At 41.7% G+C, this 20,729-nt stretch overlaps 2 protein-coding genes across 4 annotated transcripts; one reads left to right on the top strand and one right to left on the bottom strand.

The window, feature by feature from the left end:
- Positions 1-1,504: 1,504 nt before the first annotated feature.
- On the bottom strand, positions 1,505-15,752 carry LOC118301222 (vascular endothelial zinc finger 1-like). 2 transcript variants are annotated; one of them, XM_035626499.2, is made up of 5 exons: positions 15,628-15,752; positions 8,243-8,982; positions 4,961-5,030; positions 4,708-4,870; positions 1,505-3,903 (listed from the first exon to the last, which is right to left on the bottom strand). In XM_035626499.2, exons 1-5 carry the CDS (start codon positions 15,658-15,660, stop codon positions 3,569-3,571), a joined length of 1,341 nt encoding a protein of 446 aa, XP_035482392.2. In that variant the 5' UTR covers positions 15,661-15,752; the 3' UTR covers positions 1,505-3,568. The 2 variants fall into 2 exon arrangements, with proteins under 2 accessions (XP_035482392.2, XP_047186460.1); XM_047330504.1 differs by having other exon boundaries at positions 1,505-3,900.
- LOC118300939 (gap junction delta-2 protein-like) lies at positions 13,960-20,250 on the top strand. Of its 2 annotated transcripts, none has more exons than XM_047330505.1 (2): positions 13,960-14,023; positions 18,804-20,250. In XM_047330505.1, exons 1-2 carry the CDS (start codon positions 13,960-13,962, stop codon positions 19,883-19,885), a joined length of 1,146 nt encoding a protein of 381 aa, XP_047186461.1. In that variant the 3' UTR covers positions 19,886-20,250. The 2 variants fall into 2 exon arrangements, with proteins under 2 accessions (XP_047186461.1, XP_047186462.1); XM_047330506.1 differs by lacking the exon at positions 13,960-14,023 and adding an exon at positions 17,983-18,228.
- The last annotated feature ends 479 nt before the right edge of the window (positions 20,251-20,729 follow it).

Below are 20,729 nucleotides of genomic sequence, written 5' to 3'. Positions count from 1 at the left end.
GAAAGGTAGAATGTAATATTACTGCACAATTTGAAATGAAATCTAAAGAAAACAATTGTCTTTGCACACATTTACTGTAAATGATCCTATCCCAGACGTGCGTTTGTATATCTCAGCTGCTGCTGACATGACCACCCCTGAAACGAGACAAGTATTATCCAGGAATTACACGATTCAAAGTGCATTAAGTGGCTGCCGTCATATCATGTAGGAAAATATAGATCAACTTGCTGTCACCGAGGATGGGGTGGATTACTCCTGACGGGAGGAATCCCCAGGCGCTGATCACAGGGGAGAGAGAGAGAAGACTCAGATGGCAGGAACGTGCTCAGACAACACCATCTGCTGGACAACCCTGTACCGCAATAAGAACTTCAAATAAGTTGATCTGAAATGGAAGCAGGGAAAATGAGGAACGATCAAAAATAAAATTTGTAATGTGGCCACTTGAAATGCATATCGCTCGTATTCATCGTCCACCTCAGGAACAACCAGCTTGTAAGTCAGTAAACACGCAGGCAGCCAAAGAGCTCCAGTAGACTGTCTGACCATACAGTGGTCAGACTGCTGCATGATCTGAGTGACTCTGAATGTGGCGTGAGTGTCTGAGCAGATGTGGTGGGCCCCCGCCAGCCCAGACACAGCTGCACCCCCCCCCCAAAGCACGTTCAGAACAGACTGAGAACAGTTCAGAGGCAGTTCTGTGGCTGTAGAAAACAAATTGTCAGCGGGTGAGCTCAGAGAGAGAATGAGCGAACTCATTCGAGTGGAGCAGCCAGCGCGGGTGCAACAGCTGGGGGCCTGGGATGCCGTTGAGTTTCTTTAGGCCTGAATTATTATCCCAGTCATGGCCTTGCTGACAAATATCTAGGAAGGCACTGTATCAACTTACATTCCTCTTTAAGAACCAAATTTTAATGTCTTTCTAAATGGATTAAGATCAGAATGGATTTAAATCAACGATAACGATTCTCTGGAACCTTACAGCCTTTTTACAAGTCATCAGGAAGTAGAAGCACCAGTACGTTAATGTTAATGTGACTAGAATATCACAGGCAGAAAAACACGCCCTGTGATTGATATGTCAGTGTGCTGTATCATTATGACATTTGATTTTTATTGTTATTAAAAGTTCTTGTTGCAACACTGTAGGTGTAGTCCAGGGGTGCGCAAAAAAAGCGACGACGACAAAAGTTTTAATGCAGAAAGCACCAAGATCCAAGAGAACTATAATTTCTCAGTCCTGAACGCACCACTAGGATGAATATTTTAAAATTGGTTTCTGCTAAAGGTTTATTTTCTTATTGTAGTGAAATTAATGGAAACCACCTTGCTCTTTTTCTAAAGTCACCTGGCTATTTTGTGATTTTGAAGTTAGAATCATGAATAATTATTCAAAATTTTGTTTGTTTTTTGTTGTATTTAGGCTGGGTTTTTGTAAAATAGAGAGTTACAAGGACCGAAAATTTGCAACAGTGGCGCTGTCTTAATAAACATAAACACATTGGATAGTTTTCTTTTATTTAGACAACCCAAATAAAAGGCACATAACATTGCGCATGTTTATGTAATAATCTGACAAACATACATTTAAAAAAGAAATGTAGGAATGTTTGACCTCTCTGCTAATCAGAAAGCCTAGCCTCTCATATATACAAAATTACCGTTGTTAATGTTCTAATACAAAAGATTTATATAAAAAAAAAAGGTTATCTTATCTTTCACATCTATGTTGTTACTACCATATTCTCGGAACTAAAATAGTTTTGTACAAAGATATACATTCAACTGCTTTCACAAGGGTCCTGGAATTTCCATTGTTTTCCTTAAAAATAAAGAGATGTTCAATTCCACGAGAAATGTTCTGGTTATCACATTATCATTGTATCAAATTTGGCAAACAGGCTATCATAGTGTATCTACGTAAATGCATAATAACGAAAAAAGAAAAGAAAAAAAAACTACACTAACATTTTGTTTTAAACAAAGCTTGGGAAAAAAGACAAACATGCATATTGCATTTTTCAGTACAAACTGAATCAACTCAAAGAGCTGCAACACTGTTGAGATAACATGGCATTCGTTAAAAAAATAGTTGACGCGCAACAGCTAGTTTATTTTTTTTGGGGGGGGGGGGTCATGCAACACCAATCTTCTCCCATTATTTTAATGGACACAGACTTGCATTTTATCAAACGCATCCAGATCTCAGCTGCACGTCGATGCAGCCAGAGACTGAACTAAATTTTAAAGGAAATGTAAAAAAATAAAATAAAAAAAAAAGTACAGCATGTATTCCGTGGATAATTTAAATGGACGGTTTTGTTTTTAAAAATCACTCTTGGACTTCTTGCCTAGTAAAGTCTTATAACACCACGATGCCAAAATATTTTAAAAAGGAACCACATATTCAGGTGTAATGGGCTTTTATGTGTTTCCTGAGTGAATGACCATTTGTATCATCTTGGGGGCCGCAGATACATGATAAAAAAAAAGTGTACAGAAGAGATGAAAAAAGAAAAAGAAATAAAAGTCACTATTACGATGACAGTAACAGACTGACAAAGCTTCACTACAAGGCCAGGCCGTTCCATCTTCAGCCACTAGATGGCCCTCAAGTGTAGGCTGGCAAACCAAAACACTTAAGACTTCAATTTGATCTTTGATAATACTGCTGCTCACCTGTATGTAGGATATGCTTTCAGTGCAAGACTCATTTGATTCTGACTTCAGAAAATGTAGAAAAACAAGACCTTTGTGTTTCGTTACAAAAAGAAAACAAAGCACAAACATTTCAGTCAAGAGGACAGTGTCGAGATTGTCCACTTGAACAGCGAAGGGAAGAAAATAATTATGCTTACATGAAAATACATTACTATGTCAACTGTACAAGTTAGTCGCTGTACCCCAAGAGCATATCTACTATCTGAAAAGAAAAAGAAAAGCTATGCACTGTGAAAAAATATTCTTCCATGCGAGTGGAAGCTGCTGTCCCTTTTACTATACTCATTTTCTATAACATTAAATAGTGATTAGCAGGCTATAGTTAAAAAAAATAAACAACAACATAAAAAAGCAACACCCAGAGGCTTTTGGGAGAGAACTTGTAAAACGTCAAAAACAGCAATTTATAGTTATTGCTTCAGTTCATTTCTCAGCTCCCTTTTTTTTTTTTTTATAAAAGCACAAGTGTGTCGTCTTCCTACAGAGTCCTTGAGGATGTGAAAAAATCCTCATCGCTCATTCGTCATGATACAAATCACAGTTTCATAATTCTAACTGACTAAACTAAGTCTTTCGGTTGTCCTGATTTCAAGGTGAATCCTACTCGATTCCTACTCAAGCGTCCTGCGTCTCATGTCCGTCACTTGACATTGGTTGGGACGTGGCCGTGACTTGCGTGGAGCTCGTGTTCGCTTCGTGGTTTCGGTGAAGTGAACAGGGTTGGGGGGGGGGGGGGGGGGGGGGGGGGGGGGAGAAGAGCTGGGCTCCGGGAGCAAAATCATGAGGACAGGAGTCTCTTCTTTCGCGTCATTTTCCCTTTTCTTTCAAAGATTTTTTTTTTTTTTTACCAGGGCGGGGAAGAAGGCAAGACTTGGGACAGAAAAGGCATGCTATCGACTGGCCTCATGGCGATGTTGAGCGGACCGGCTAAATTCATTGACATGGGGGTGGTTATTGCGACCGGGTGGGCAATATTCATGGACCCCGAGGAAGGGATGTTGACAGAGGTGATGTTGGCAATGGTGACCGGATGCTGGATGTTGACCGTGTTGGTGCTTATGTTCATTTGTGCAGCTATGGTGATGGGGTTGTTGGAGTGGCACCGGTTCATCGCCGTGGTGATGGGGGCGGAAATGGTCACGGATGTGGCCGAGGCAGAATGGCAGACACCGTTACCTTCTGGAAAAAACACAAGACGATTAGTTCTGCCGCTAGTCAACACATCTTGTCACTGGAAGGCGATAAAAGGATCAATTAAAAAACACTGCAATCAAATGTATTATTAAGCATTTAACAGTAACAAAAAATTACACCGACAGTAGTAACGACCAGGAATAGAAAAGGTTGGTGGGCCTTAAATATGTAATATGTAATACTGTCTACAGCACTTCTGTGATTCACAAAGGCTGCAGGCCAAGTATAGAGATACCAAACTGCAGTGCAAAATTATTAACAAAAGAAACAAGGCGGAAAAATAAGGTAGATAATAGCGTATGAGACAAGATCAGAGGTTTGACCACAGACTGTAGATAAAGATGGACAATATTGCAGCAGCCAAAAGTGAAGCCAAAGCATCTCGATCACCCCCTGGTGGCTGGCTGCAGTATAGGTCATAAACCATGCCCCCCTCCATTTTAGCAGGTGAGACATGGGCATACAAAAAAATCCTAAAATACAAAAACAAACAATACAAAGTCTAAGCACACCTTAAATACCATTTATTTTTTTACAAATATGGTTTCTGCCAAGAAGTTCTTATCACACGGATGTATGCTCAGGTTTCTGATAAGTTTGGTTTTAGTTATTCAATGCTATAAAAACAGGGTGAATTGCCAGCTGTATTCTTGTACAGTGGGGAGAAGTGGAGATCGGTCGTACATCTTCATAAAGTCTAGTTTAGACACGATATGGCTGGAAAGTTCATGACCTTTTGCATGAATGTTATTGTTGTGATGTCAGTGGTGCGTGTACGACGTGGCGCACCTTTGTTACAGTAGTTAATGTTGGTCTGTCCGTGAGTCTTCAGGTGGCTGGTGATGTAGGCCGCGCTGAGCATCTTCCCACAGATGCTACAGGTGACCTTGCCCTCGTGCCTGATCATGTGGGAACGGAGTCGGTCTTTGGTGGCGAAAGCAGAGGTACAGGCCTGCGGACGAAGGACAAGCGGTCAGTGGAGTACAACAACAACAACAACAAATATGATAATAATTCGGAAGCTGATCGTAATAACTCTTACCGTTACTTGACATTTAAATGGTCTCTCTGAGGAGTGCACATGCTTCACATGGCAGCTCAAGTGGTCCGGCCTAGATTTAAAAAACAAAACAAAACAACCACATTAAATCTTTGGAGAGTGATGTGATTTGCCTTCATATTCTCACTGAAGAACATCTTGTTGACAGCGTTATTTTTTCTCTCTTCAATGGAAACTTGCAAGAAAAAGGCAAGGCCATTGTTGATTCAGATTCTTGGATTCTACTCATTAATATTGTCAATATTTATAATGATAATTTTCCTGAAACTGAAAACAACTATATATTTTGAAAACACAGACAGTGTTACCATGAATTGTAATACGTTATCTGCCACAGACGTCTCTTTTTCCAATTTAATCAGAAGTCATGATAAACTTTTAATATATTTTCTATTCTGTTCTATTATTTTTAAGGTAACTTAATATTTAATTTACTTTTTTTAACCAGTGAAACTAAAATATAAAATATAATAACTAATAACTTTGATTATTATTTACGGATAATGACCATGACATGTAAGTGCATGAGCAGCACACGTGGAGAGTCTTTTAAGACTGCGTTGTAGAAACAAGTGGAGTCTCTGCAGAACTTTACTGTTGTGCTCTGTTTACTTTGATAATGAGGGAATGGGCACAAAACACCCCTAATATCTTCGTCAATGGCAGTTAATTCTCCGTGATCAATCGTGCGTGAGTCAGTTTGACCTAGTTTCAAAAAACACAACACATGATTATGGTGATTTGTCTTTTTACGCTGCACACTTGTTTTGTACTATTAAATTGACAGTTTGGCATTACATAACTACTTATTTATTTCCTTGTATCGTTGATTTTACTTATGAAGTGAAAATGTAAAATATGAAGTGAATGTTAATAAGAGGAATTGGTTGATAGCAATTGACTAGTCTCTCCAATGGGATTAGAGGGAGACTATGTGGGCTACAATGTTGATTTAACTACTAATGCAATAGGATGGGGTTTGATTATTGTATTTCTGACAACGGCATCTTAAAATAACGGTATGTACAAAAAGTCTGCAGTGTAATTTAGTGTTTGACTAAAGGTTCCAACAATAAACAACCAAACATGGATGGCAACACATTGCGGTGTTTATCTTATGTCGGACCCACTGCTTTATCAGCAAAAAAATTAAATAAAATAGCCTCTTGACCTTTACAGTGAAACACACAACTTCTTGGCACTGATCCTCCTCTGTCAGCTTGTGAGCTGAATCATGTTAGAAGTGCCATAATAGAGTTGGGTACAGGCTACAACACTGGCAGCTAATCTCAAACTGGAAAGTTTGATGCTGCTGGATTGTTATTTATTTTTTTATACATACAAATGAGAAGAGTCAAGTGGAATCTCTTCAGCGGTGCCATGAACCAGAATCAAGGCTTTTTTTGTTGTCCTCCTGACTTAAAGTGCAGCACACTCCAGACAGTGTCTGCCTCGAGATCTGGCTGAGTGGCAGTGACTCAGTGTGCTGTTATTCAGTCCCCATTCTCACTTTCCAGTATGCTGATGAATCCCTGCCCCACGTCACTGTGTTGGAGGCATGCCTGAAACTGCCATGCACAGCACAGTGCTAGTGTTACAGCTCGGCCAGGGGACACCAATGAAGATGCATTGCTGAGCAGAACTCGTATGCTGTCATCAATACTCTTCGCTCACTCTATGCTGATTTACACGCACAAGATATTTTGGCTTAGTAACATAAGGTAAATGTCCGTTGTGTTGATAAATCTAAATACAAATTCAGCTAGAAACCTCCGTAAACAACAATATTCATCAGCAACACAGTTAATAATGTGTTGACCTGAACACTACTGAATGGTTCACTGAATTGCCAGGGGAAAGAGTCTGTGACATGCTGGCGGGAACCACAAAGTGACAAGTGACGCCCCATCCCCCCGCCCTTCCCTTGATACTCTACCACTAGTGCTCTTCCATGTGCGACTGTTAAAAACATGTGGCTGAAGTGGTGTGGGGGGGGCAGTACAAGTACAAATCTGAAATTGCTGAGGACAACTATAAACATTGAAATCACTGTCACTGGGAAGTAGTTGGTCATACAGTCGTCCCTTTATAGAACATCATGGTGCGGTCTTATACACCACTGACCTAATCGTAATCATAAAAACATAAAACATGGGTTGCTACAAGCAATAGGGTCGCTTAGTTTTCTCCCAATAACATCACAACAACAGCAAACGTTAAATAAGGTAATTTCAGGAGTATACGAGGTTACAATTTAGTCTATAAAGGGTATGTTTTTTATTTGAAAGACAACCATAGCTGATTCTCGAGTGCCGTGAGTATTTGAGTTACAATTTGTTCATCACCGTGCTAGTTGTGAATTCTGTGCAGACAAGTCACATCATCTCTCTTTGACCTTGGAATGCAACCATCAGAGGGAGGAATGATTCTTCGTCTCCATTCCCTTAAGAATAAATTAGATCTCAGATGCATACTTCCTGTTTACGGTTGTTACCTATTGATTGAAAGCATATGGGTTCACAACAGCAGCTGGTTTGCCCCCATTTTCTCACCAATTTAGCATTTGCATTCGCATTATGGGTCGTCCCTGACTCAGCTGATTCAATCCCCTCACAGACGCCCCAATGACACATGTCAACCTCATTTTACCTATATGTGTAACAGGCAGAGGTTCCACAGGCCTCGGAAAGTAACTCAATTAAGACTCATCCTAAACAAACCAGTGCAGCGATGAGAACCTGACACCCAGAGCTTAACCACACTGAAGAAGACTTCATGTGTTTGTGTAGGCCTGACTCAAGGAGCAAGGTTTACTGAATTAGTAGGATCAGTCTGGTCCAAGTGGGAACACAAGAAACTGATTTCACCACCTGAAGAGCTATATGAGGACGGTACAAAGACATTTGAGACAGGTAATGTAATCTCCCCATGAAATCTCTTGCTAGCACTTAACAGCCATCCATTGCTCAAGTTTGGCCCGTCTGAATCCCTGTGTCAAGTCGTTCTTGCAGCATAAAGAAGACCATCACTGCACATTAGCGCTATTGAGAGCTACTCAATAATTAGGTTGTGGAAAAATGTCATGGTGGACTATTATCGCAATTAAAGCCTAGTTTTGAGAAGAAAAAAATTGTTCCCGCTTATTCCCAAGCTTGTTCTTGTCAGTTGTATAAACAACTGAAAGATTGCAATTGGATTTTTTTTTCAATTTAAAGTTTCTGAGACATTTTACCCCCCCCCCCCCCCAGAAAATGTGATCCTTACCTGGAAAAGCCTTTCCCACACACAGAACACACGTAGGGCTTGTGGACTCCCCCGTCATGTGACCGAACGTGGTAGGTCATTCGGTCCTTCCTTTTAAAGCGTTGCTGGCAGATAGGACACTCGAAGGGCTTCTCGTCGGAGTGGGACAGCTTGTGGCGATTCAGGTGGTAGACGTCGCGAAATGCTTTGCCACACATCTCGCAACCGTGGTTTTTCTTGACGGGCTTGGTGGGTTTCTTGATGACATTTTGATGTGGCACATTACCCATTGCTGACGCCATGATGCTTGAGGAGACAGAGGTGGTTGCTGTGGAGAGGAGCCCCGCTACCGTGGAGATGAAGGAAGAGTTGCCGTTGTTCTCACGTGACATGGTAGAGATCATGGGTACCATGGTGGGGGCTGTTTGGGCCATCTTCTTTGGCCGCGACACCATCTTGATACCGGTGTGGCTGGACTCGTGGCGTCGCAGGTGGTAGCTGTCACGGAAGGCCTTGTTGCAGTAGCCGCAGACGAAAGGCGTCTTGCCCTTGTGCTCCTTCTTTATCACAGGCATTGGTGGCCGTCCACCTCCGCTGGCCACATTATCTTTAAGGAGATCAGCAGCACTGGTAGGTGGCTTCTGGTCTATTAGGATGGGTAGGATAGGCTTCTGGTCAACTTGATCAGATCCTGCATTAAGAAGTGGCAGCAGGCTGTTCTGGGCCACCTGGTGCTGGTGGTGGAGGGCTTCATTGGCCTGCTGATGAAACAAACACACAAATACAGAGATAAAGATTTGGTCACAGTTTAAAATGAGCTTAAAAAGTATTACAAAAAGCACATGACACCGAGGGGCACTGTATAATATCTAAAATAAACTTCAGTTTTGGGGATTGTATTTTTAAAGCAATGAGACCTTGTCACTGAAACATTACTTTCCAAATTCTGCAAGAGAATTTCCACAATGGACCATATTTTACTGATGACTACACCACCACTGGAAGTTTGTCAGGGGTGAGCTTCAACACATATGCCAGGGTTAGATACACAAAGACAAAATGTGCTCTAGATGTGTCATTAAAGAGGTGGACGCAGCATGCTTCCAAAGCTAAAGAATCCAGATATACTGGATGAAAAATGACCCCATCACGATTGCTGATTCATTGTGAGACTGAAAAAGCAAGTATACCAAATTAGAGGCATAACAGAGTCCGCTTCAACTGCCAAGAAGGCTCTGGAGGGCAGAACATTTGCTCGGCAACAGAGCTCAGTTAAGGGATATGTTGAAGCGAAATTGTGGGTCAGTAAAAGGAGTGTGCACATACAAAACCACTGCTAGAAAAAACAACAAAAAAGAAGAAAAAAAAGGATCCCTGGCACAACCACTTTCTGGCTATTTGGCCTCCTACATTGTGTTATTTGGTGTTTTGTCGGCTGCAACCCATTGCCCCCGACTGCCACAACACACATGAGATGACGTGGCCGGGTGCAATTAGCAGCAGCAGCAACAACAACCAGTTGCGACGTTGGATTTCACCCATTTCAGTAAATAGCACCTCTCAACTGAGGAGGGCAGACACAATTTGCATATCTTGCCAAGGCCATGATGTAAAATATGTTAATTATTGTCCAAGAAAAACTACAGCATCTAAAAATAACACATTTTTAATAACGATTCAGTGAATTTGGTCTGGGTGTGTGAAAGAAGGTTAATGACAGCCAACGGGGAGAACTTGAAAAAGGTGAATAACAGGTGAGTAAGAGGAAAAACAAAGCAAAAGACAGCTTCTAATTCCATTCATCCTGTAGCTGCCTTCAAATCTAGAAGGAGCTACCTCTCCTGCAAAGTAATCATGGCTTTCCTTGCAAGGCAGTCGCAAGAAATTTAAATATTTGGGGTTTGTCAACTTTGGTTTGCTTTGTTGCAACCAAGGCAAAAACTTGTTTAGAATAGAACATTTTTACAAGTACACAGCTCACATCAGAATTTAATGAGCCACCCCCCGATGAGTTGCCATAGATTCCTGTTGGCCCAGGAATATTTTCTGCCTACATCCACAGAAATTTACAGAGAAGTAAACACAGGGTTGCAAACACACAGATGGGATGGATGTTAATGGTAATGCGTTGATTCTTATAAATCCAGATTTCTCTGTGGTTCTTATTTACTAAAGATAGTTTTTTTTTAACCTCATACCTTCACATAAAAATGGCATCACAGTAAACGCTGTTCTCTTAGTATACGGACACATTCACAACTGTGTTGTCAACCACCAGCAAGAAAGGGCAAGGTGAAATACTTGACCTTTCCCTTTGAGGTTCAATCATCCATCGAAGAAGGCCAGCCAAGAAAGAACTTGCAGAGGAGGCAGGGGATAGAAAAGAAAAATGAACCGCACAATGTCCTCCTTATGTCATCTAGCCTATTGTGAAAGACACAAATCTGAGCGGTGATGCACTTGGGCCTCAGCGGGGGATCTTTGTATGCTCATCTTCATTGATTTGGCTCATCTATTCATGAGACAGGGACATTGTTTATCCACACACTGCTCAGCTGAACTAGTCACCGTTCCCTCATACGCAATGGGACCTGGGAACTCATGGAGAATGCCACCAGGCCCACCCATCCGTTTGTCCGAGCACCTGCTCACACTTGCCACCTTCGAGGATTAGTCATCATCATGCCAATGCTAACCCGTCCACTGGCACACCAGGGGTGGGGTGGGTTGGAGTGGGGGGCTTTATGTTTGGGTGGGGGGGGGGGGGGGGGGGGGGGGGATAGTAGCCGGGAACCCTCTTTGTGAAGCTTGTGAACAGCAGACATGGTCGCTGCAGACAGCCTGGTTTCTATACAGAGGTGCAGGGCCTGTAAGCTGCTGTGCTTTCATGCAGCTCTGACCATTTTGACACAAATGTGCTCTGACAACTGGGACTGCTCCCTCATAAATAACATCAAAATGGAGGGAGTGTCCTGATGGCTCCACGGGGCCACTTTAGACTCGAACTAAGCTCACGGTTTGAGACTATGTGCCGTTTCTTCAGACGCGTGGGTCTCTACAGCTGCTTGTCGAAATCTAGATTTCTTTTTTTTGTAAACTAAACAAAATTTAGTTGATGCCATCAAAAGGGGAAGGCAAGAAAAAAATACCCAACATTTAAAATAGCGCGCTCATCTAAAGACAACAATTTTGATTCAGCATTTTTAAGGCACAGACAAATACGTTATTTTGGCATTACTTCTATTATGAAATTTCAGATACTGATGGACTTGCAAAGCCTCTGAAAACTGGTTTCATACAAAATGTACAGGTCTTACATTACAGGTATGGAGTCGGGCCAAAAAGAGACTGTGCTGTGCGGGAATGATTTAAGGGTTTTAACCCAAGGCCCCAACTGAACACACCCAAGGTTCAAGTAATATGTCAAGCAAATACCTTTTAAACAGTTACTTAGAACGTTCTCCATTTGTCAGCATAACCACTGCAGTTACAAGCACCTAATGGGAACACCTGGTTAGAGGTATTTGTAACAGTGATGTTAAAAAAAATGGGACTCTAGTCGCCCATACTTGGAATCTACGCAGTAATATTCTCCAACATTCCACTGTTATCCACGTTTATTTGCTCAGAGGCATTATTATCACAATACTGAATGGTAATAAACCTATTTCACAGTACACGTTATGAATTGTTTTAGCAGGAAAAGCACATATGTAACTGATAACATGAAACCTTCTACATTCCATTTAGCTAAGCTGGTTCCAGGGCCCTGGTGTTGAACATGGCTCGCTGGTGCAAGTTTTTGAGCCATTGTTAATGAAAATTGTTTTGCCTGAGCTTTGCGTGCTATGACAAGTCCATGTCTGCCTCCAGTACAATACATGAAACTGATGATATATTTCTTACTGACACTGTTGAGCCAGTTTTTTTTTAATTAAGTCTACAAAATGAGGGCATTGGGCTACTGACAAATAAAATGTTGAGCGTGGGGGGAAAAAAAATGTAACTCTGGCACTAGGACTTAAATCTTAACTTGAAGCTCCATTCAACAATACATTTTACATAAAAAAGGAAATTAAAATACTTTGAGTAATCTTAAATGGGTTATTTATCACGATTGACCAGTTTCGGTAACAAGGACTAATAGAAGCACAGCAGAAAATGACAGACGGAAAGTTACAAGCTAGTGAACAAAGAGCATCTAGCAAGCTTAAGGCCCTGATATGTTTTTCAGGAGCTGGTGGAGAACAAACCAGAGCTCAAACAATGGTGTTTTTAAGTACAGATGTTGCTATCAAATGAATGATGATGTTGCCTATTGTTATTTGGATGTGCGAGTAGGTTATTCTTTGCTGCCATCTTAGACATAATGACTTGGTGGTTGTGTATCAGTCAGCTTGACTTTGTATTTCTACCTCTTATGGAAAAGGTGACTGATAAAATTCAAAAAGTAATTGAAACACTCCACATCACTGCCGAGTTTAAATATATAAAATGTTATTTGTACACACTGTGTTTTGTACTGAATTAAAAAAAAAAACACGTCTACACCAACAAATCAGCAACATGGCTGCCAAATGTAAGATGTACCACCTACAGCTTTCTTTAAACCATGGTTATACACATGCCTTGCAGTGTCAGTTTTTAAGATTATCTTATCTTTTGAACATTTAACATTTTTAGTATATTCTGTCCACCTGTTGAATCTTGTTTTTTCTTTTAGACATTTTGGATCTTGTCCTCTTATGTGCTTTGGTAAATCAGCCAAATGCCTCAGGAATTAATGGTTATGTAACAATTTAAAATATCCACTTTTAATAGAGTACAGTTACAGGCACAGAAGGTTTGCAGATGTATCTCCTGTGCAGAAAGTGCCACACACAAAAAAAACACGACTCACAAAAGATGCAACTGTAGCCTGATGAATACTGTAATTTAAATTTTTCTGCACATTTATACAAAAATATGGAGATACGAAAGTATGTATGGTAATATCCAAGCTCAGTTACAAACTTTTTTTAGTAATATTAAAACACCTTACAAAGTATTTAAACAGGAATATGTTAATCCCCCACTTTTAATTTACAACTCCTGACAAAAGGTAACACAGCAGAGATCTAATAGAACCTACATTGCTGTGAAGCAGTTGGTAATGGCTGAATGAAATATCGCTCTCCAAATGATAACTGCACAGTGCACTCAGATTTACATAGTAACAGTGTGAGGTACATAATACATGCGAGCAGGGCCACTGGCGAGGTGCCAGACACTGCATAACAAGCCACAAAGTCCATCTGCCTCTCTCGTCAGGGAGACACAGTGCTCAGAGATGTGAGTAGGCATCGGTCTCTGACGGCAGAGCAAAACATTACAAAATGTCACGAAAAACACGATGCAGCCTAAGAGCGTTGATGTGGAACTTTTCTACACCGTCCCATGGTGCATCGTTCGTATTCTTCCCAAGTCCTGCTCGCCCAGCGCTGAGCAGGGAGACCGTTAATGTTAAGCGTTATCATCTTCAATGAGAAATGTAGCAGTTCTGGAAGATGAGATCAGCAAGTTATCTGATTTTCACCGGAGCCTCCCATCCACCATGTTCCATCACCATCCTCTCTCTGCCACGTTTTCGCGGCTTTATCAACTTATTTACTCCACAAATCATCGGCACAGATGACGTCAAGAGATCCAAAGTGGACGCATGTCTCTCAAAACCAAACCTCATCGCCACAAATACCACCATGGCCGCCAACTTGAACTCACCTGCACCCGACTCTCTCAGTTGCACAGTCAACTCATATGAGGGTGAATTCAAATTTCAATATTAAACGTAACAGCCTCCAAATCTGCCGAAAACTTTTGAGTGTGTAGAAATATTAGAAATATATATTCTGAGAAAAACACTGAAAGGCTGCAAACTTCATTGAGGACGTTTTTCTTTTTCTTCCCATGAGGAGTTTGTCACATCCTGTAAAACCTACTGGACATACTGTAACTTTATTGCTAATAATACACGGGGGGGGGCAAAAGACTCGGTAATGCAAAGTGCTGATATATTGGGGAATAATACTTCGTATTTTAATTAGAAGCTGACAAAATAACCCCATGGTAAAAAAAAGCAACAGCCGAATCCGCGGGAAAACGTCGAACCGTTCGAAACTGTGCCCTTTTCCGTAAAGAATTACAGTCGTCTTGTTTGTCTCTCACGGTCACACTCGGGCTGAACTCGTCTATGCTCACAAAGGCCACGGGGGATAAAAATATATTTCATTCATGTTATTGAACAATAGCCTGCCATCTTCGTGTATGTACACACACACACACACACACACACACACACACACACACCGTGGCAGAGAGGCGACCACTCGCGACAGCTGCACCCACTTTCTGGCAGAAAGGGGTTTTATATAATTGCGTAGTGTCGCTGCTATTTTTTTTCCTCCAAATCTGCTTTCTGCGTGGCTAGCGTTAGCCGGCGACGTGTGCATACTTCGAATTCCTTTCCGCCGCGGTCACACGGGGAAAATAGATGGTTAATGCCGCTCGCCGGAACGACACCGGCTGTGTGTGTGTGTGTGTGTGTGTGTGTGTGTGTGTGGGGCCAGGCTCATTACGGCAGCCTCGCCCCGAACATAAGCTGAATTAGCGAGCGAGTCTGGCGGAGGCAGCCCCGGACACAGCGCGTTAGCTAACTCGGCTAGTCGCTGTCGAACCGGCGAAGGGGAGGAAAGTTCCCCGCCGACTCGCGGCTCGTTGTCCGGGACATCTCAGGAGCCCACGACCCCCCCCCCCCCCCCCCCAGAAAAGTGTAGGCTTGTCCGCGCTTCACTAACAATTGCCACTTGAAACCGAAAAAAATAAACTATATGTGGCATTGACCACGTTCCGACGAAACGTGTTCGCCGGGGTAACATCTCGCTCCGAACCGGGGTCCTGTCGGAGGCTTCGCCGGGGGCCGGGGGGGGGGGGGGGGGGGTCCTCGGTTTTTGACGGTGCAGTGGCGTCTCCAGCCGTAACCTTACTTCGAATCATCTCGCACGTTTTAGCTCGCTTCGACTTGTGCAAACAAACTTCAAAAAAAAAATAATAATTTACATTTGCTGTCGTGATATATATCTATGAGCCAAATATCCTGTACAATGTGCACACGGGTCACGTTTCCCCCCCCGCAAACGCTCGCTCGGAAGAAGTGATTCTTTCTTTTTTTGTTCTAGCGTCACTCCCGAGCCTCACAGCTGGACGCCTGGATTCATGCACCATTGTTTTGGCTCGGTTTACTTGCGCTCAGCTTTGCTACGTTCAAAAACTGCCCATTTTTACCGCCAAACGCAGCGGGTCCCCGCGTTCGATGGGGCCGATTTTAACGCGCCATCCCCGGGCTCCCCTCCCCCGAAGAGTCAACTTACTTGGAAAAGAAACGTACTCCAGCTCGGCTCCATTTCCACACTCACTAATTCTGTAGGAAAACCTGGTCGAAGCCTACAACAAAGCGACCAAACATGGCAGCTGAAACAACTTCCGGTAACCTCGAGGGCCGTACCACTTCGCGCACAATTTGGGGGGGGGGGGGGGGGCGGGGGGGTGAGGGTTCAAATGTAGTTTGCTTCGAAGAAAAAAGTTTAGACATTAATGCTGCTTACGAAACAGAAATGAGCAAGCGTAGATTGTTAGATTTAAATGCGTTCAAAATATTATTTAAAGATATCGTCTTGACCGCTGCGCTCCAATCACGGAACTGCTCTGATTTGTGAGAAAGTCCAATCACCCTTATCTGCTTCTGATCGCTGATTCCGCGAGGGGCATTTGTTACCCGACTGTCGCATGTGGTGGGTTTTATAATCGTGTTTCAGCAACACTCTATTCCTTTTTAATGAGGAAACATTAGAACCGGGAAGCGGTTTACTCTGCGTAACTGAAAACAGGCTTTTCCCTTTTTGTTGTTATGACTGTTGTTTCAGTTTAAACTGAGCAATAATAATCCGTTTATTTTCATTCATGGGCTGGGAATGAATGGAACAGTCAGAGAACATCACTACCTCCAATTGCCTCCAGTAAACCAGTAAAAATAACATACATTACACCATTGCACCACATCATTATATAAACTATTATAACTATGTTATATATATATATATATATATATATATATATATATATATATATATATTTGTTCGTGATTGGTACTTACTATTGGCTTAAATTAATAGGTAGTTTCTAATACTGTTTATGAGATGTTCACACACTGCATTTTAAAACGTTCATACAACTGATTTTAAAGTACAAATTGAGAATGTAGTAAAAACCAAATGTACTACCAAGCTTTAAGAACTCAAATGGGAATGGGAATGTGTCACAACAAGATACAAACTATGTCCTTTCAGTGTTGTACACACATTTGGGTAAATCTCAGGACTAAATGCAGTTTTGTCCTTCTCACTGTAGAATACTAGGGTGGCCCTGAAGTGCAAATCACAACAACAAATGGGAAACATGATGGCAAATGAAAAAAGACAACGACAAATTCAAAAACAAAGGCAGTTTGTTTTGTGATTGACCATTGTGTTTCCCATTTGTTGTGATTTGCACTTCGAGGCCACTGTAGTATACCACATCTTACATCATCAAACCGTGTTCCAGATGATGAACTAACATGTGAGGGAATCAAGTCTCGGAGACATTGGTAACTGACGTGTACATCGTTTTATCCTAATGTTTTGCATCCGTCTCAAAGCTGTTTTAACGCATTATAGTTAAAAGAACACATGATGTGATGTGATTTTCTTGTGACCTATCAATTAATAAACACTGTCTCTTTTGGAGCAGATGCGTCTTTCTTAATGCAGGCAGACAGTATTAGGAATACAGTTTGCTGATCTGCGGTCACACATGAAACCTACAATTTCTGTTGACAGCCAAGAACAAAAAGTTCAAAATTACAGAGCCTCTGGAGTTACTTGAACAAGAGGTAATGCCCGATGACCTTCATACACCAAGAGCTCAGAAAACTATAGGACATGCACGATTGCATGTCATTGCAACATCTTTTATTCACACCTGGCGAGGCATGTACTGTATATACGATACCATTCCCCCTGTGCCTTTCATATCCAATGCTTGCCGTAAATTAATTAACAAAGGCTTTAGTTCATTTCTTCTTTGAATAGCCAACACTAGGAATGAAAGTAAAAAAACAAAACACTTAAGCCTTACATCTTTCGTGATTTAGCCTTTAGCCAAACAAATATTTTTATCCCCAGCCCACACATGTGACCTGATGTTTAAAACCTCCAAGGTAGCACTTCAATAATGACATTTCTTTTCTTTTAATTAAATTTGTTCATTAATAAATGTCCTGTTTTTTTCTATTTTGTTTCACACTTTCTTTGTCAGTAGAGACTGACAAACTAAATGGTTGACTATACATATTTAGGTGTAAAATCTATAAGTAGGATTTTTTAGCATTTTTTTACTGCACAGGAGTAACAAAACATTGCTGGTGATTTTTAAAACTTCATTACAAGAGAGAGACAATTGCTTTACAATGCTGTGGGGATTTTTCACATTAATATTTGGAAGGTCATTGAAGTGCCTATACATTTAGACCTTAGAATTACAATGTTCTGGGAAAAACAGAGACTTGTATTTCAGCTCTAAAATCAAAGTGGAGTTCAGTACGGATCCAGGCACGTGCCAGCATTGTGCGCACTCTTTCCAGGACCTTCTGTGAACCCTCTGCTCGTTCGTGAATGGCTGTTCAGTGAAGGTACCCCCATTGTACATTTCAATCTTTGTCCCACTGTACATTGAAAGCCTTTATTCACATACAGTGCAATGAACGTTTCAGTAGAGTTAGGGAATATGTGTGGTCAGCCCATTCTGCTCTCATCCAGCACAGAAGACCCAATAACATTCAGCAATGGGCTCCACTTGAAAATACAGTTATGCAGATTGCTTCCTTTGATAATTTCCCATCAGCTTTGGATAAGGAAGACTCAGATTGTCCAAAGGTAAGCTCTGCCAGCAGAGGATGAGCACTGTAAATGTCGATTATGTTGTTGGTTTCCTGTTCTTTGTAGGGAGATTTGGTTTTGTGATTAATCACTAGTTTAGTTCAAATGCTAATTTGAGAATTGATTGATAAACCCACGGTTTTTAAAAGGTGTGTCATAGTATGTCACTAAGCCTTTTTGAGACTATGACAAAACTGCTTGTCATTTACAGCTTTATGCTCTTATGGAATAAGATATACACTTGATTATACTGTAAATGATGCTGTTTATCCTTTTGAAATACACATTGTGTGAAATTGAACAGAAAGTCATGCCAGATTGTGACATACGAACAAGAGTTGATGATACACTGTGTTACTGTAGTTACAAGCGCTCTCCAGGTATATGTTTAAAGTTATATAATATTTGAAAGTTACACATGTGCAAATATATCTGGTTTTATCCTGCTTCCTTGATAAGACTTATATTTTAGCCATTTTTCTTCTGAGCAGTTCAGGGTGTATGAGTAACCACTACAGTTTGATTATTAGTGACCCCAGTTAATAGTGTTTTTAACTTTTGTGTTTCCACAGAAATGGGAGACTGGTCCATTCTTGGCCGCTTCCTAACAGAGGTTCAAAACCACTCCACGGTCATCGGTAAGATATGGCTGACAATGCTGCTCATCTTCCGCATCCTGCTCGTGGCCCTGGTGGGCGATGCCGTCTACAGCGACGAGCAGTCCAAGTTCACCTGCAACACCCTGCAGCCGGGATGCAATAATGTGTGCTACGACACCTTTGCTCCCGTCTCACACTTGCGCTTTTGGGTCTTCCAGATAGTTCTCGTATCCACACCTTCTATTTTCTACATTGTCTACGTCCTGCAAAAGATTACCAAGAATGAAAAGGTCGAGGTCAAGGAGGTTGAGGTGGTTCCCAGGTCCTCCTCTGCACTTGAGAGGGAAAACCGTATGGAGACCGGCGTCCCTTATAGCACAGTCTGTAACAGCGAGGCCTGGGGTGAGTGTGAGGAGAAGAGCCCGTCCGACGAGGACATGAAAGTGGTAGGGAAGGACCCAACCCAGCTCTCCAGCCAAGTGCTCCTTATCTACATCATACACGTTTTGCTGCGCTCCATCATGGAGATAATCTTCCTCATTGGGCAGTACTACCTATTTGGATTTGAAGTCCCACACCTTTTCCGCTGTGAAACCTACCCCTGTCCAAACCGGACGGACTGCTTTGTGTCCCGAGCGACAGAAAAGACCATCTTTCTCAACTTCATGTTCAGTGTCAGTCTCGGTTGCTTCATCTTGAACATTGTGGAGCTACATTATCTGGGCTGGATTTACATTTTCCGAGTCCTGTTCTCTGCGTGCTGCACGTGCTGCGACTCGAACAGGGACCCCGTGCAGGTGGAACTGTATTCCGACAACAACCCGCTGTTGCTTGAGCTCAAGCACTCTCTCCGGGGCAGGGTCGTCCTGCAGACCACACCTACCATGCCGTGCGACAAGAACAGCGGTGTCCCGAACCAGGCCCCAGCCATCTCCTTCGAGACAGACTCGACCCTGGAGTGCACGTCGAAGAGGAATGTCGACGAAAAGGAGCGCGCCAAAACCAGACAGCACAATATGGCAAAAATAGGAAGAAGCAAAAAGTCATGGCTGTAAAGCTACATTATTATTTTTGTGTTATATCGCCATTGACTGCACTTGTGTTGAGTTCAGTTGAAATCTTTTCAAGCTGGATCACTTTGAAGAGGCTAAACCATTAAAATGAGTGATTATTAAAGGTTGTGCGATTAGTCAAGCGATTTAAGTACAACAGACTCAGTATATTTGTTTCTAGCCCCAGTAGATTTGAACTCTGCTAGGGTGTACGTAGCATTAATTGGCTGGGATTTTTGAATTTGATTTTTGGAGGTGTTGCAATTGTGTAAAATTCTTGGTTTATCAATTAAGATTTACTGTAGTGGGACGCACCAATGTAAAAATGTATTGCAGCATTTAATGAAAGTTTTTTTCTGTAAATATAGTCAAACCAGTGTACAGTATTCGCTGTGATTTGTTAATACCCCCATTTCCCCTACACTTTCACTAGCAATACAAAAAACAAAAAGCAAAAACAAAACACAGACCATATATCTTTAGTTAACAGGCAGACAATGCGTTCAAACACCAGTAGCTTCATACTGAGTCAGCCTGTGAAGCAGCAGTGCACAGGGATTTGATTCCAATTAGGTTTAGTCTATGTGTTGGTCTGTTCCTCATTGTTTTTTCTCAATTGTGCTGCAGGAAGCAAAATTTAAGCAAAGTCTATGAAGTGTCATTTGTACTACCATAGAATGACAAAAGACCTGATTTTGTACATAAAAGTAAAAAGATCGAAGGCAAGCAGAATCACACAATTTGAACAAGATCAAATCTCTGAATGAAATACAAATATCTCAAATTTGACAAGAAGAACTGGACAGCCTTGTCTTCTGGTTCAAGTCAGCAGAAACACCAGGAGGGG

Source organism: Scophthalmus maximus, chromosome 2, assembly GCF_022379125.1.
Source record: "Scophthalmus maximus strain ysfricsl-2021 chromosome 2, ASM2237912v1, whole genome shotgun sequence".
Lineage (NCBI taxonomy): Eukaryota > Metazoa > Chordata > Actinopteri > Pleuronectiformes > Scophthalmidae > Scophthalmus > Scophthalmus maximus.
The sequence above is the reverse complement of the archived record's forward strand: the minus strand, read 5'-3'. Positions and strand labels throughout refer to the sequence as shown.

Bases quoted from the DNA above. Each gene is read 5' to 3' on its own strand.
- LOC118300939 (XM_047330505.1), top strand. From the start codon at position 13,960: ATGGCCGCCAACTTGAACTCACCTGCACCCGACTCTCTCAGTTGCACA. The intron at 14,024-18,803 runs GTGAATTCAAAT...GTGTTTCCACAG, and splicing joins CACAGTCAACTCATATGAGG to AAATGGGAGACTGGTCCATT.
- LOC118301222 (XM_035626499.2), bottom strand. From the start codon at position 15,660: ATGGAGCCGAGCTGGAGTACGTTTCTTTTCCAA. The intron at 5,031-8,242 runs GTAAGGATCACA...TTTTAAATCTAG, and splicing joins TGTGGGAAAGGCTTTTCCAG to GCCGGACCACTTGAGCTGCC. The intron at 3,904-4,707 runs GTGCGCCACGTC...TGTTTTTTCCAG, and splicing joins CATTAACTACTGTAACAAAG to AAGGTAACGGTGTCTGCCAT.